The 13,789-nt window shown below is 32.6% G+C and overlaps 1 protein-coding gene and 1 long non-coding RNA gene across 2 annotated transcripts; both read right to left on the bottom strand.

Annotated features, from left to right (window-relative positions):
- Positions 1-327: 327 nt before the first annotated feature.
- On the bottom strand, positions 328-708 carry LOC142505437 (uncharacterized). The gene is made up of 3 exons (XR_012804416.1): positions 615-708; positions 453-530; positions 328-379 (listed from the first exon to the last, which is right to left on the bottom strand). It is a non-coding gene; the product is annotated as an uncharacterized LOC142505437 (long non-coding RNA).
- Positions 709-1,853: 1,145 nt separating this feature from the next.
- On the bottom strand, positions 1,854-2,675 carry LOC142505952 (protein FAR1-RELATED SEQUENCE 5-like). Its single transcript, XM_075619095.1, has one exon. The coding sequence runs from the start codon at positions 2,673-2,675 to the stop codon at positions 1,854-1,856; it is 822 nt and encodes a 273-aa protein (XP_075475210.1).
- Between the last annotated feature and the right edge of the window lie 11,114 nt (positions 2,676-13,789).

Consider the following 13,789-nt stretch of genomic DNA (forward strand, 5'->3'; position numbering starts at 1 on the left):
TGAATTTAAATAGAAATTTCAAGTTTGACGTTGGAGTTGCAAAATATGCCTTACCCAGATCATAGCCACCGTCCCGTTCTTGCTTAACATTTTCGAAGGCTACAAACATTTTCTTTTGGTACCATATTCTCTTAATCTATCTAGCTTCACACCACCAAGATGGAAAAACAATGAAAAGGTGTTTCAATACTTGTACCATTAATGAAAATCAAAAAAATATGATCTAACAAGCAATCTTGATCACAAGCATAAACAAACTTTGTAGAATACAAAACACACCAAAAGTCTGCATAAATACTAAGAAACATTGTCTTGGTGTGCAATTACACTACTGAAACTTTGTGCAAGCACAAAGGGTCTTCCTTCAATTACCACGTCCCTGAACAATATTAAAACATTAATTAGAAACAATTTATAAAAAAGTTAAAAAAAATTTAGACAAAATTCCTTACTTGTGATGAATGAGGACCCCCAAACTTATAAGGAAATAAATTCATTTGATCACCTAAATAGATGTTTGCATTACCCTCCTGTATCTTAAATAGAAAAAAATATATAACATATAAACATATTTTTTTTCAATAATGCATGTTTTTATTTCAAAAAAAAATTACCATTGTATTTGGCGACTGAATAAAATGTTGAGTGTGTCCGAATGTGGAAGGAAATTGCGATATTGTGAAATTTGAGTGTTGTTGTGATGAAATTTCATTGCTCATTTCTTGTGTGTTGGTGGTTTTTTGTGAACTTTGTCCCTTCTTTTTTGCTCCTTTAGCACCTAGCAAGTCAAACAAAGTAACAACAATTAATTCAAGTCAAACACAGTATGCAAAGTTACAACAATTAATTCAATTGAATTATATACTCGATCATATGAAAACTTAATTCAATAGAACTACTCACTTAATTGAAAATATGAAAACTTACTTGAAACTTCTGTTTTCTCCTTTCTTTTTCCTTTTCTTTTTTTGCTCTTTCTATCCCAAAACTTACTTGAAACTTCTGTTTTCTCCTTTCTTTTTCCTTTTCTTTTTTTGCTCTTAGTATCCTATTGTCGTGTAATATTAACATTAGTAACTCCTTTGGCTTTAGTAGTAAGTGGGTTACCTATGCAAACTCCATAACTTCGAATGTCATCACATTGTGTCTCATCATCTACACTTAACTTTGATACAAGGTTAGAGATTTCATCTTTTGCAGTGTCAACCAATCCATATAGATTTTTCTTGCCTCCTCATGAGATTTGCTCAGTTGAGTTAGATCATAGGTTGATCTCATTATTTCATTGACAAACACCATTTCAGATACATGACTAGCACCACCCCTTCCACTTTCATCAAAGTCAAATGTAACTCTATTTCTTACATTCTTCATCCACCTCTTCAAAATATAACATTCGGGTATAACAGTGACATCCATACAATTAAACACCATCAAAGCATGCTTACACAAAATCCCCATTGTCTCAAACTTATGACAACTGCAATTTATTTCATGACTCTGCTTATTGAACACCACATATCGAACCCTTGAGTTTTCATCATGAGATTTACTTTGATTTGAATCCAATTCCAATCATTACCAAAACAAGATGGTGGTTCAACCGATTTTCAATTCAATGAATTAACCAATTCAACTTCGAATAGATGATATATAGACATCGTATAAACATTAGAAGCATTAATCAACAATGGATGGTTTTTCAAAATCTGTGCAGGATTACCATGGTGACAACGAGTATCTTCAGTCTTCTCCCTTTCCCGCCAGTTATTTTGAATCTTTGCATAATTTAGCACAAATTCATACAAAGAACTCATTTTGTTACCTGCCTTTTTTAAAACCATATTCGTGACTTAACTTCTCGAAGTAGCCAAAAGTCCCGCACTAAACCTTCCATTCATAAAAGCAGTAGACCATCTCTTCTTAAGCTTGTACTTATCATTCAACCATTTATGACCATCCAAATCATATGTTTCAATCATATATTTCCATGTGCTCTCAAATTCATCTTCAGAATCACAATGATTCATGCATTTATACCACAATCCTTTAAAAGCAGAATCACCATTTAAACTCCCAAAATGTGAAGGAGCATTTTGATTTATATGCCATTGACATAAACGATGATGTGAAAGTGGAAAAATTGTTTCTATAGCATTCATCATGGCTTGACATTGGTCTGAAACGATAGTTTGTGGTTGTCGTCCATTCATAGAATCAAGAAATGTTGCAAACAAGCATTCAAAAGAATTTTGAGTTTCATCTGACATAAAGGCCAAGCCAAACAATACATTCTGCATATGGTGATTCATACCAAAAAATGGAGCACATAATATTAAATTATACTTATTTGTTCTATATGTTGTATCAATCGACAGGACATCACCAAAATATTCATAATCAACCTCGCATCTATAGTTCCTAAAGAAAAAGTTCATCACCCTATCATCATCATCCAATTGAACATTCCAGTAAAAATAATTATCCTTATTAGCCTTATTTATAAAATATTGAATTAGTGCAGTGGCATCTCCATTCTCAACTTTGGTATGTTTTTTCAACCGACTCATATGGTCATATGCATCCTTTCTAATAAAACCTAAATTTTGTGGCTCACATGCTTCATTTTCCATAAAAGAAACAGCATTAGAGACGGATATTCCAGCATTTACCATAGCTTCTAGAGTAGACTTTTTTGCATGTGATATATTGCGTGTCGATCTTAGCAAGTGAGTTTGATCAGGTGCAAACATCTCATGGTTATGCTATTCAAAAAATCTACTCACCCGCTATTCACACCCTTTTTCCCTTGTCATCTTCAATTTGGCTTTACATTGTGTTCTAATGACGGGCTTTTGATAAACTGGAATCCTTTTACTAGAACATTTCTCATCTTTTAAACCTTCACATGAACAATGAAATTCTTTTGATTGAAGTTATCATTAATTCTTCTGGAAAAACTAGTTATTCTATTGCAACAGCATTTTTCACAGTCTCAGCAATATCAGTAGGCTCATCAATTGAAGAAGGAGGAGGCTCTTATTGATAAATTTGTTCAAAATGTTGTTGTGCAATATACTGCACAACTTCATCCACGTTTTCAATAGAGATCTCCCTGACTTGAGAAAATTCAACTGCTTGAGTTCATTGAGGAAGAGGGGCCAACATTGTTTCAATAGAAGGAACATTTACAACACTTTCAACAAGCGGTTCAAGTGGGGCTTCTATAATGGGTTCTGAGAAAGTGGTGAAGGGTTGGTAGATGGTTCTGAAGAATATGGTTATGGTTCGGGATGAATTGTAGGGCCTGACAGCTCAAAGATGGTTCGGCTTGGCTCACAAAATTTGGTTGACTTGTATTTTCATTAGCCTTTTCTTTTCAGCATCAGATTCATTTGGCATGACAAACTGATGCTCATCTCCCCAAACCTTTACTTTCATTTGAAGGGGGTCAACAAATCTATGTACAACTGATTTATAACAATTATATCATCGAAGGAAATTGAGCATTAATTATCATAATTATGTCTCTGCTCAGCACATATATTATTCAACTTTTGGATCTTCAAAAGTTGGATCAAATAGTGCCTTCTTTGTAAGGCTTTTGTCGTGACCTGAGTCTTTGTCTGCTTCAAAACATCCTGTTATAACCCAATACCCCTTGATAGAGTAGCCTTTTTCTTGAGCTTTTCAGATGGTTACTATTCTGATCTCGACCCATTCATCAAAGTACTTAATATGATCTTCAGCATATTCCATAACTTTGTTCATTAACAAATCAATCTGAGTCTGAACAACAGAAAGTGGTTCATCATCCTTCTCATAACACCAGTTTCTCTTTTCCTTTTCCAGAAGCGAGCTATTTGAAAACTTTGAATCCAGTCCTGACCTAGTATCTTGAATAGAATCCTTGATGAAAATACCTCAAGGTCAAGAAGTTGGGGTGGCACTGGTAATCTAATAACTCTTGGTGGTACTAAGACTGCAACAGCTTTTGCCTTAGGAACCACATGAAACAACTTTATTCCCTGGTTCAGAAACCTTCTTCTTTGGTTCAGCAGTCTTTGATGCTCCAGGAACTTGAGTTAAAGGAATTGCTACAATGATCTTGGGAGCCAAAGTACACGAGGCTGACTTAAATGTTAAAGTCTTTGGCTTCTTGATTACTTGAGGAGGAATGATGTCAACAGCCTCAATATCACTCGATTGTAGCACCAACTTCTTCTAGGCCTTCGATGTTGGAGCTTTGCTGCTCTTTTTTATCACGATTTGTCTTCTTAGAAGCTGTCATTTCCTCTCCAATTTCTTTCTTAATCTCCAGCAGGGCTGCAGGAGATATGTTTAAGGCATGTACCATTGGTCTTAATGTGATCATGTTATGTGTATTCAGTGTCTTGAATTCATGCAGAGTTATCGATTCACTTAGAAGAACACCAGCATCTTCAAATAGGAGACTTAGGACGTAGAATAACAAATCCACGAGATTCCATGTCTGAAGAAATCATAGCTTTTAGAATCTGAAACAGAACTGTTGACCAGTTGACCTTTATCTCAACAGAAGAGCTTGAACACTTCGGCGATTGCAGCATCATGGAGTGAGAAGAATGATTCAAAATCCACGGCGTAGGCATTAGCGATAAAGGATGGGCTTGTCATTTCTGCAAATTTCTTGAAGAAATATTAGAAAAGCTTTTGAATGTAAGAAAGCAAGAGAAAGAATGCAAAGACTTGGAAAGTTCGAGAGTTGGTAAATAGAAAATGAGAGAGCAACAGATATTCATATGTGCAACCTTGGAGTTGGTAGATAAAACAGGACACGTGACAATTTATCTGCCAAAGATTTTTAAAATTTAAAAATCCTACGTTATTTAACCAATCGGAGAATTCTATGGAATTAAATAAAAACGTTAAAGATTTCAAAAAATAACCGCATTTAAATAATTTTGAACGTTGATTGCCCTAAATGGTTAATTAAAGAAATAAATGAGACATTAAAACCAATATTAAATTATAAGATCAGTTATGATTAGGGATGTAATCGAGTCGAACCCAGCCGAGCCGAACTCTTGAATGTTTGAGCTTGGTTTGTTTATAATCGAGCAGAGCTCGAGCTTTATTTAACAAATATATTCATGGCTCACGAGTTTATTCAAGCTTTTATCGAACCTAAACGAGCTCAATAAATATGAATTGTACATTTAAATATTCATTAAAAGATAAATTATACATTTAGAAAAAAATATATTATTCTTACTAAAATTTGTCAATTTACTATAATAAATAAATTTAATAGATTTTTCTATATACTTCATAATTAATATGTTAAATCAATAAATTAAATATCAAAATTATTATTTTTCATCTAAGATATTACTTATGAATTTACTAACGAACATGTTCACGAGCTAACGAGCCGAATATTGTAGAGCTTGAACTTGATTCGTTTATCTTAACGAGCCTCATTAAACGAGCTCAAACGAGCTTTTATCGAATCGAGCTTCGAATAGCTCACAAACGGTTTGGTTCATTTACATCCCTAGTTATTATAGAAGTGTTGACTATCAGCGACGCTCCAAGTCTGATTTACTGTTGTCTTATCAGTATGACTTCCTGTATCAGTTTTCTTCCAAACATATACATCATTGAGACAAATCAATAAGTCCTAAAATATTTTAAGAGTAACAAAACTTAGGCTTGGCAAGTAGTTTTGTGAATATATCGGTTGTATGTTGCTTATGCGATTGAACTTTTATTATCGCATAATTTTTTTTCTCTTTTTATCAACTACATAATTCATAATTGTTGTTGAATCCATAATAGATAAGCACAGCAACTCCCTGCAGCTGGGTATTCAACTTCAGCAGTAGAGGTTGCAATAGATGTATGTTTCTTGGTAAACCGTGAAATTAAATGATCTCCGAGAAATTTACAAGTTCCAGTGGTACTTTTTATGTCAAGATTACATCTTGCATAATTTGCATCTGAGTATCCAACTAAATTGAAATATGAGTTTTGGGATACCAAGGGTCTACATTTTTTAGTTCATTTCAGGTTTTGAGTATTCTTTTAGCATCTGAGTAATGTTTTTTTTTTCTTAGGATCATATTTGAAACAAGCACAAATACATATCGCAAACTGATTTCCAGTCCACTTGCAGTTAGTTATAACAAAAAACCTATAAGACATCGATATATTGTTATCTCGACTGAGATTATCCATTCGTCTTTATCTAACTTAGCTAATGACCTCATGGAGGTAGTTGTAGCAGAGCAAGTTTCCATTCCAAATCTTTTTAGCAGCTCCTTCGTATATCTGGCTTGATTTATGAAAATCCCAGAGTTTAGCTGCTTTATTTGCAACCTAGAAAAAAGTCAGTTCCGAAACATCCCTTACTTTTAACAATTTAAATAATACTAGAGAATTTTTTTTAAAATGAAACATTTTCTTCTAACTTCAAAATCATCCAACATAAAACTAATATTTAAACCCACAAAATCGTACGTCCATTTTAAAATAATGCAACGACTAAACATCAAAATAAAACATAAAATCTTTAATAAAATCATCATCAAAATCTTTACTTTAAAATTTTAAATTTTAATCTAATGCGGAAAATAAAGTCTCTCGGAAGTGTACTGCCAGACCCGATCCAATCAAGCGTCAGCGCCTCCCTCAAATCATTCTCACCTCCGACCGTCCAAACCTAGTGAATCTAATGATTCGTCATGTTCTAACCATGAATATCAAATAATACGTTCTACACGCACATACATTTAAAAATCATATTTTTATTTAAAATAAGCTGGCGTAAAACTTGTAATCATATATAATCATAAAGCTTTTCATCATCGTATGTCATTTTGGATGAAGTTTGATACTTGAAAGTGAATATCATATCATCATGATCGACCGATCAGTCTAGCAATACCAGGTACCTGGGGGTGGGGCGTCAGCAACTTTCGTCACTAGGTTGTGGCCAAATATGGATACAATCATCGGGCTCCCTCTGTGGCCTTCTCCCGTAAACGGGCTCCTCTAGGGCTTTTTCTCTCACGATATACCTCATCATATCTTTTTTTGTCACAGTCAATTCATATCCTTCAAAATATTTTTTATTTTCTTTTATTTATAAAATATTGTATCCTTCAAAAATCGTAAAATAGCATTTTTCGGGAAAAAAAATCGTACAACATTTGCATATATCATAAAAATATCATATTTTTATCACAAACATTTTAAAATATTATTTAGAATGTATTATGAATCTTCGGGACACTGTCAGATCTTTAGAACTACCCGGGACATAAAATGATCATTTTACCCCTGGACCTCGAACTTCCTAAATTTTACTTTTTCTTACTTTTATTGACTCGATCCTATTCCAATTCATCATATAATCTTAAATTTGACTTCTAATATTTTTCTTAAATGTAAACCCGAGCATTTCGGTTTAATGACTTAATAACTAAACCGTGAATCATTCTGAACCCAAATTAATTCAAAACTTGATATTTTCTTCTCAAATTTAAACTTACACTTTTCAACCCTAAACTACCCCCGTGAGTCATGAACCATCTCCCGTGAACCACGGTCTGGGCCTCATTTCTTTCCCTAGCTATTCTCGAACCTATTTCTCCCAAACCAAGCCACGAACCTACAATCTCAAGCCATCGTGGACCAGACCACCAGCCACCTCCTAAACCCTACTGACCCTACTAGACCAGACCCTGACCAGCCGCACTAGCCCCTTCGCACCCTACAACCTAGCCTATGGAAACATCCCAAAACATGTAAGAAAACCCTAACTTTCAAGCCTCCACCATACACTTCATTTGCTACTTTTCGGACTTTTTTTACCCCTAAAACAAACCTTTTTACAATCCTTTAATGTCCCCTTATGGCAGCATGTCCTTTATAAGTCATAACACGTCTCAAATGAGCGCAAAAAAGTCAAAACTTTGAAAAATATTCATCCAACTGTCAAATAATTTGATCAATATAATTTTCATGCTTTAAAACATAAAACACACATATTATGATTTTAATGGTGCAAAAAAAAAAGTTTAGAAACGTGCCTTTGTGTTTAAAATGCTCCAAAGATGAATATCGAAGCGGTGGAACGTCGGTGACGAACGGAGGACGATTTCTATCCTTTTTTCTCGTCGAAACCCCACCAAAAACCTACTTTGGGATGCAAGAGAATCAGCTGATCGTTGTTGGAAGGAAGAACAATGAAGAAAATCGAAAAACGAAGGAGAAAAAAATTTGAAACTTCACTTGACCAAGAGCTCCAAGTTTCTGCCGATGTTCTACCTTCACTTTCAATTTCACGTAAATTGTGTGTGTTTCTGTGTGTGTCTAGGGTTTAGGAATTAGTGGTGTGTGTGTATAGAACTCTTTTAAAAAGAATTTAAAAGGTTTCTTAAATACTTAATTAATAGGCTTAATTAACCCTAACTTTTAAAATAATAATTTAGGTTCATTAAGATTTATAAATCATTAGGCCTCAAATTAAAATATTTAAAAATACATATTTCCAAAAATTCCTTATAAATGACATAAAATTCATTGCTCCCGCTAATTAATGTAAACTTGACCTTAAAAATACAATAATTGTTAAGTTATTTAAAATAAATATTTTCTTAATTAAAAATAAAAATTTAGCTTTTAAATCTGTAACACCTTAATCGTCTCCAGTCCTCCGTACCGGCCAACCACCATATTCGTCTGAAAATCTTTAAATTATGAAATCAAGTAAAATTACACAATTAATCATTTAGTCACTCAAATATATCATTCATGCATCTAAAATCATTTAATTAAAATATTTTAGCAATTTAATAATTTTCATACATGCGGTTTACGTGGACTAATTTTCAGACGTTACAAATCCTCCCCCTTAAATAAAATTTCATCCTCGAAATCTGTCTAGTTTTGATTATTGAAAAGCTTAGGCTCCTTCATTCACTTCATACTTAATCTGATTGTCTTAAATTTTGCATTCTATCACGCTTTCGCTGCGTACTCTGATATGGCATCTTCAATTTTTAAACATTTATAACAAATATTTTTATTTTAAGAAAATCAATATTTAACTAACTCTACATCATCTATCAATTATAAATCCTAAACTAATTTAAGTTATTTTATATTCTCAAATAGTAGTTAATTGTTGACTTTACCTTAAGTCGTCCTGATCGTATAATTTAATTTCCCCAAAATATATTAGTATCACCAAATCCAGTTTTGATCCATAGTCATCATATAGTATTTATGATTATAAAACACCTTAATGACTGGTACTTACTAAAAGCTCATTCATGTATATGCCAAACATTTTGTCCTTAACACTATCATCAATTTTTTTCTTAAATCCCAAGCATTTAAAGTACTTAAATGATTCAAATCTATCCAATCTCCATTTCACGTTATAATTTCATTCTAAATCTCGCTATAAAATCAAACAGTAATATGTAACCTCGGAACTCAAGATTATCAAATGACCTTACACTTACAAAAATATGAACATACTAGGGAAGAAAACTTTTATCCACCTTCTAATATAATTTACTTTTAGTATCGTGTAAATGCAAAACTTATTATGTTACTCTTTCCTCGATGCCTATCTGTGTTATGTGACTTATTTTCCGTAAGGTAGTTATCTATTGTTATCCCAAAAATTAGAGTAATTTTCTTAACCTGGAAATGTCATTCCTTAAATTATTGTAATCAAGATAATTCAAGGTCCTACATATCCAATTTAAGTGTTTAGCATTCTTAAAATCCCAACATATGCAATAAATGTCTCCTGACAACAACTATACTCTTAATCGCTAATTGAAACCTGGATTCAAAATTTTATAACCTCCAAAAATAAATATTTTATGACCCTATAAGTTATTTCTTAATAACTTTAAAAAATTCCCCAAATGTCTTCATTCTTACAAGGTTTAGCGTCAAAATTCAAAAATATAGATTTCTAGACCTTATAAATCATAGCAATCGCAGTGTCAACCCAAAATAAAATTCTTTCTTTTAACTTACTTCACCAAATTTTGCAATTACCTCGTATAGTCCCCAAATAATATTTTTTTCTCAAATCCTATAAACTGAAGCTTACAAAAATTATACAAACTCCGATATTCTTAGTTTGTATTCTTCGATTTCTTCGTAACATTACTTCAATAGTTTTGTGCCTAATATCCTAATATAAACGAATTTTGTTTACTGATTTTCTCCTTCAGTCATTTGTACCCTCAAATATCTTACTATAATTCTGAAATTTTAAGTACAAACTCCCCCAAACTTTCCGATACAATAGCAATTGTTGAATCAAAAAGTATTTGTGTCTTACGATAAAATCGAAAATAAAAATATTGTTGATTAAAATCCTATTTTTAATATTTATATTTTTGGTGTTTCACGACATACACTTATAACACCTATAATACAATTGTAATTATGTATAATCCACTATAATCCCCAAAAATTATTAATTTGACAAATCTTACTTTCTCATCAAAATCGCTAATACTTATATTTCTCGTTCCTCCAAAGACATCCTCATACTTACATATTTGTCTAACTTCCTCAATCGTAATTTCTTATGTAACCCTTAATTAGTAATTTACTTGCCAACTACATTTAATTAGAACCTTTATTTTTCTGAAAATTTCAATGTAAATCCCAAATTTCTTAGATTATTCGACTAAACCTAAATTATCACATTACAGCCTGTCAACCTATCGTATATAACGTAAACGGCTCCCTTAACTTTTAAATTTAATGCTAAGATGACCGCATAATTTTTCCTAAACTTTGCAATCAAGGCTCAAAATTCTCGAATTCTCAAATTAACCCACAATTTTTTGCATTTTAACCCTCAAAGTTTTCGGATTCATGCAACTAAGCCCCTATATTTTCGAATTATAGCAAAATCACCTCCAATATTTTCAAAAACTAGCCATTAAGTCCCTCAAAATTTTAAATTATTATAATTCAATCCCTCATTACTTTAAATTCAACCCATAACTATCAAGTTCGAAATTCTCTTCCTTCACAATATAAAATCGAAACATGCAGTCCTAAATCATCAAGTTTACTTCGCGTCAACTTAATCCTAAGTAGTGCAGATTTCGAGATATGCAAACCAAAATCTCCTCACGTCTCGGAAGCATAATTGTATACACCATTCAAACTACGTAACCAACATGCATTTAATATTAAAAAAAACATCCAACCTCCAAATTTTCATATCATAAAAGCATTTAAAAAATTTTGCATAAAAATTTAAAGCAGTAAACCTCACAGACTTGAGGCATGACTTCTCGAGCTTATCGGAGTGGCAGTTACACAACCCTTTCAGGATCCTTGGATCTGATATCAACTGAAGCATCTCTTATTTTTAACTTTAAAATTTAAATAATATTTAAAAAAAATTTGTTTTCTTAAATGAAACATTTTCTTCTTACTTCAAAATCATCCAACATAAAAATAATATTTAAAAATCTTAAAATGCATTAAATCCATAAATCGTCACCCACAAAATCGTATGTCCATTTTAAAATAATGCAACGACTAAACTTCAAAATAAAGTATAAAATCTTTAATAAAATAATCCTCAAAATCTTTACTTTAAAACTTTAAATCTTAATCTAATGAGGAAAATAAAAGTCCCTTGGGAGTGTACTGTCGGACCAGATCCACTCAAGTTTTAGCGTCTCCCTCAAAAATCATCCTCACCTGCGACCATCCAAACCTAATGAGTCTAATGACTCAACACATTCTAACCATAAATATCAAATAATACGTAGACAGGTAGGGGTGGGCATAAAACCCGAAAAACCGAAAAAACCGACCGAAACAAATAATTTGGTTTAAATGGTTCGGTTTTATCGATTTTTCGGTCGGTTACGGTTTTAAAAGTTATGAGATTCGGTTTTTCGGTTCGGTTTTACTCCCCCAAAAGACCGAATAACCGAACCGGCCATATTATTGTTAAATATAGGGCTTTTATGAATAATGGGCCATATTGTTAAGTATAAGATTTTTTATGTATAATGGGCCTATTAGGATTTAACCCTCAATTTTCAATCTGCCGTTTCTTTTCTTTCTCAGGTCGACATTTTTTTTCTTTCTCACCACAGTCACCACTCACCACTACCATCTACTAGATTACGACTACCAGTCACCACTCGGCACTCACCATAATCCACAGCCCACAGGTATGCAGACCACAACACAACGCTACCATATTATTATTTTTATTTTGTAAGGATTTTGTGGGAGTAGCGATGTTTAACGTACGCTGGTCGCTAAGGATGAGAATGGGTGCCAAGACCTATCAATAATTGAGAAATAATGGTTCCTATGTTTGGGTAACCTTACAGAAGGAAGAGCAGGTGGCACTAGCTAAGCCAATGAAGCAATGATAGCTCTATTATCAAAAGATTATCATAAAAAACAGCAAGCCCACCGACCAAATGTTGTTCAAGCTCTTCTATAAGGGCTTCAATTAAGTCACCCACAGCCACGGATGCCCAGTGAGCTAATCAAGTATTGTGAAAATGGGTCTTGTGGTTACTATGTTGTGAAAATGGGTGCCAATACCTATCAATTACTTATGCAGTTATGCTAATCGTTTCTTCTTTTGTGGCTACTCTCCATTCTATATACATATATATTGATACATTATTGCTCTTTTTTTCTTTTTTATTTTTCCTATAATTAGTTCATGGTTTCCATATATGTTTGTATATCTACCTCGTGATAAGATTCAGCAATTAAAGTTTTTTATTTGGAGTACTTCTGGTTTGATTTTGCAAGGGCACACATGAAATGTTTATCATTATTGTTTCTTGATTGATTAATTTGTTTCATTTTTTATAGATGGCAGAAAAGAGGGTATGACCGATGAAAGCAAGAGTTCAAATGATAACGCTCCTAATTCGTCATCTGCAGATTCGGTTGATGTTGGGAAAAAGCGAAAATCTGTAAGACCTAGATCTCTTATTTAGGAACATTTTGAGAAATATGGGGATTCTAATGGGACACGTAGAGCAAAATGTAATTATTGTGGTTCAAGTTATGCCGCCGATTCAAGTTTAAATGGCACTTCATCTTTGGGTGCTCATTTGAAAAAGTGTAAAAAATATCCATGTAATGTGGAAACTAAACAAGCAAAAATAGCCTTTCAAAACATTTCAAAAGATCATATAACAATCAATGCTTGGATATTTGATCAAGAAGGTTGTAGGAAAGCTTTGGCCAAGATGATAGTTGTCGATGAATTACCTTTTAGTTTTGTGGAAATGGAAGGATTTAGACACTTTATAAATGTGATACAACCATCATTTAGAATTCCATCTCATAGGACTATTACAAGGGATTGCTTTGAACTTTTCTTGGAAGAAAAGAAAAATCTTAAGCTTTTTTTCAAGGAGACACGTTTAAGAGTTTGCCTCACAACAGACACATGGACTTCAATACAGAGAATTAATTATATGTGTCTTACTGCTCATTTTATTGACAAAAACTGGAATTCGCAAAAAAGAATATTAAATTTTTCTCCAATATCTATCCATAAAGGCGATGATATGTGTAGAACCCGAAAATCAGATTACGTATAAGCCATGCATAATTTCTATTATTTAAATTAAAAATGAATATTTTACATATATATGAAGTGTTTTAATTATTTTAAAAGTAGATGTTTTGTTTTATCTTTTTAGGATAAATACGCGAGGTCGAACTGGAGTTTGGAGATTTGAGATAAGATTAATAATAAGAA

The sequence above is a fragment of the Primulina tabacum genome, chromosome 10 (genome assembly GCF_025594145.1).
Source record: "Primulina tabacum isolate GXHZ01 chromosome 10, ASM2559414v2, whole genome shotgun sequence".
Lineage (NCBI taxonomy): Eukaryota > Viridiplantae > Streptophyta > Magnoliopsida > Lamiales > Gesneriaceae > Primulina > Primulina tabacum.

Bases quoted from the DNA above. Each gene is read 5' to 3' on its own strand.
- LOC142505952 (XM_075619095.1), bottom strand. From the start codon at position 2,675: ATGGTAAATGCTGGAATATCCGTCTCTAATGCTGTTTCTTTTATGGAA.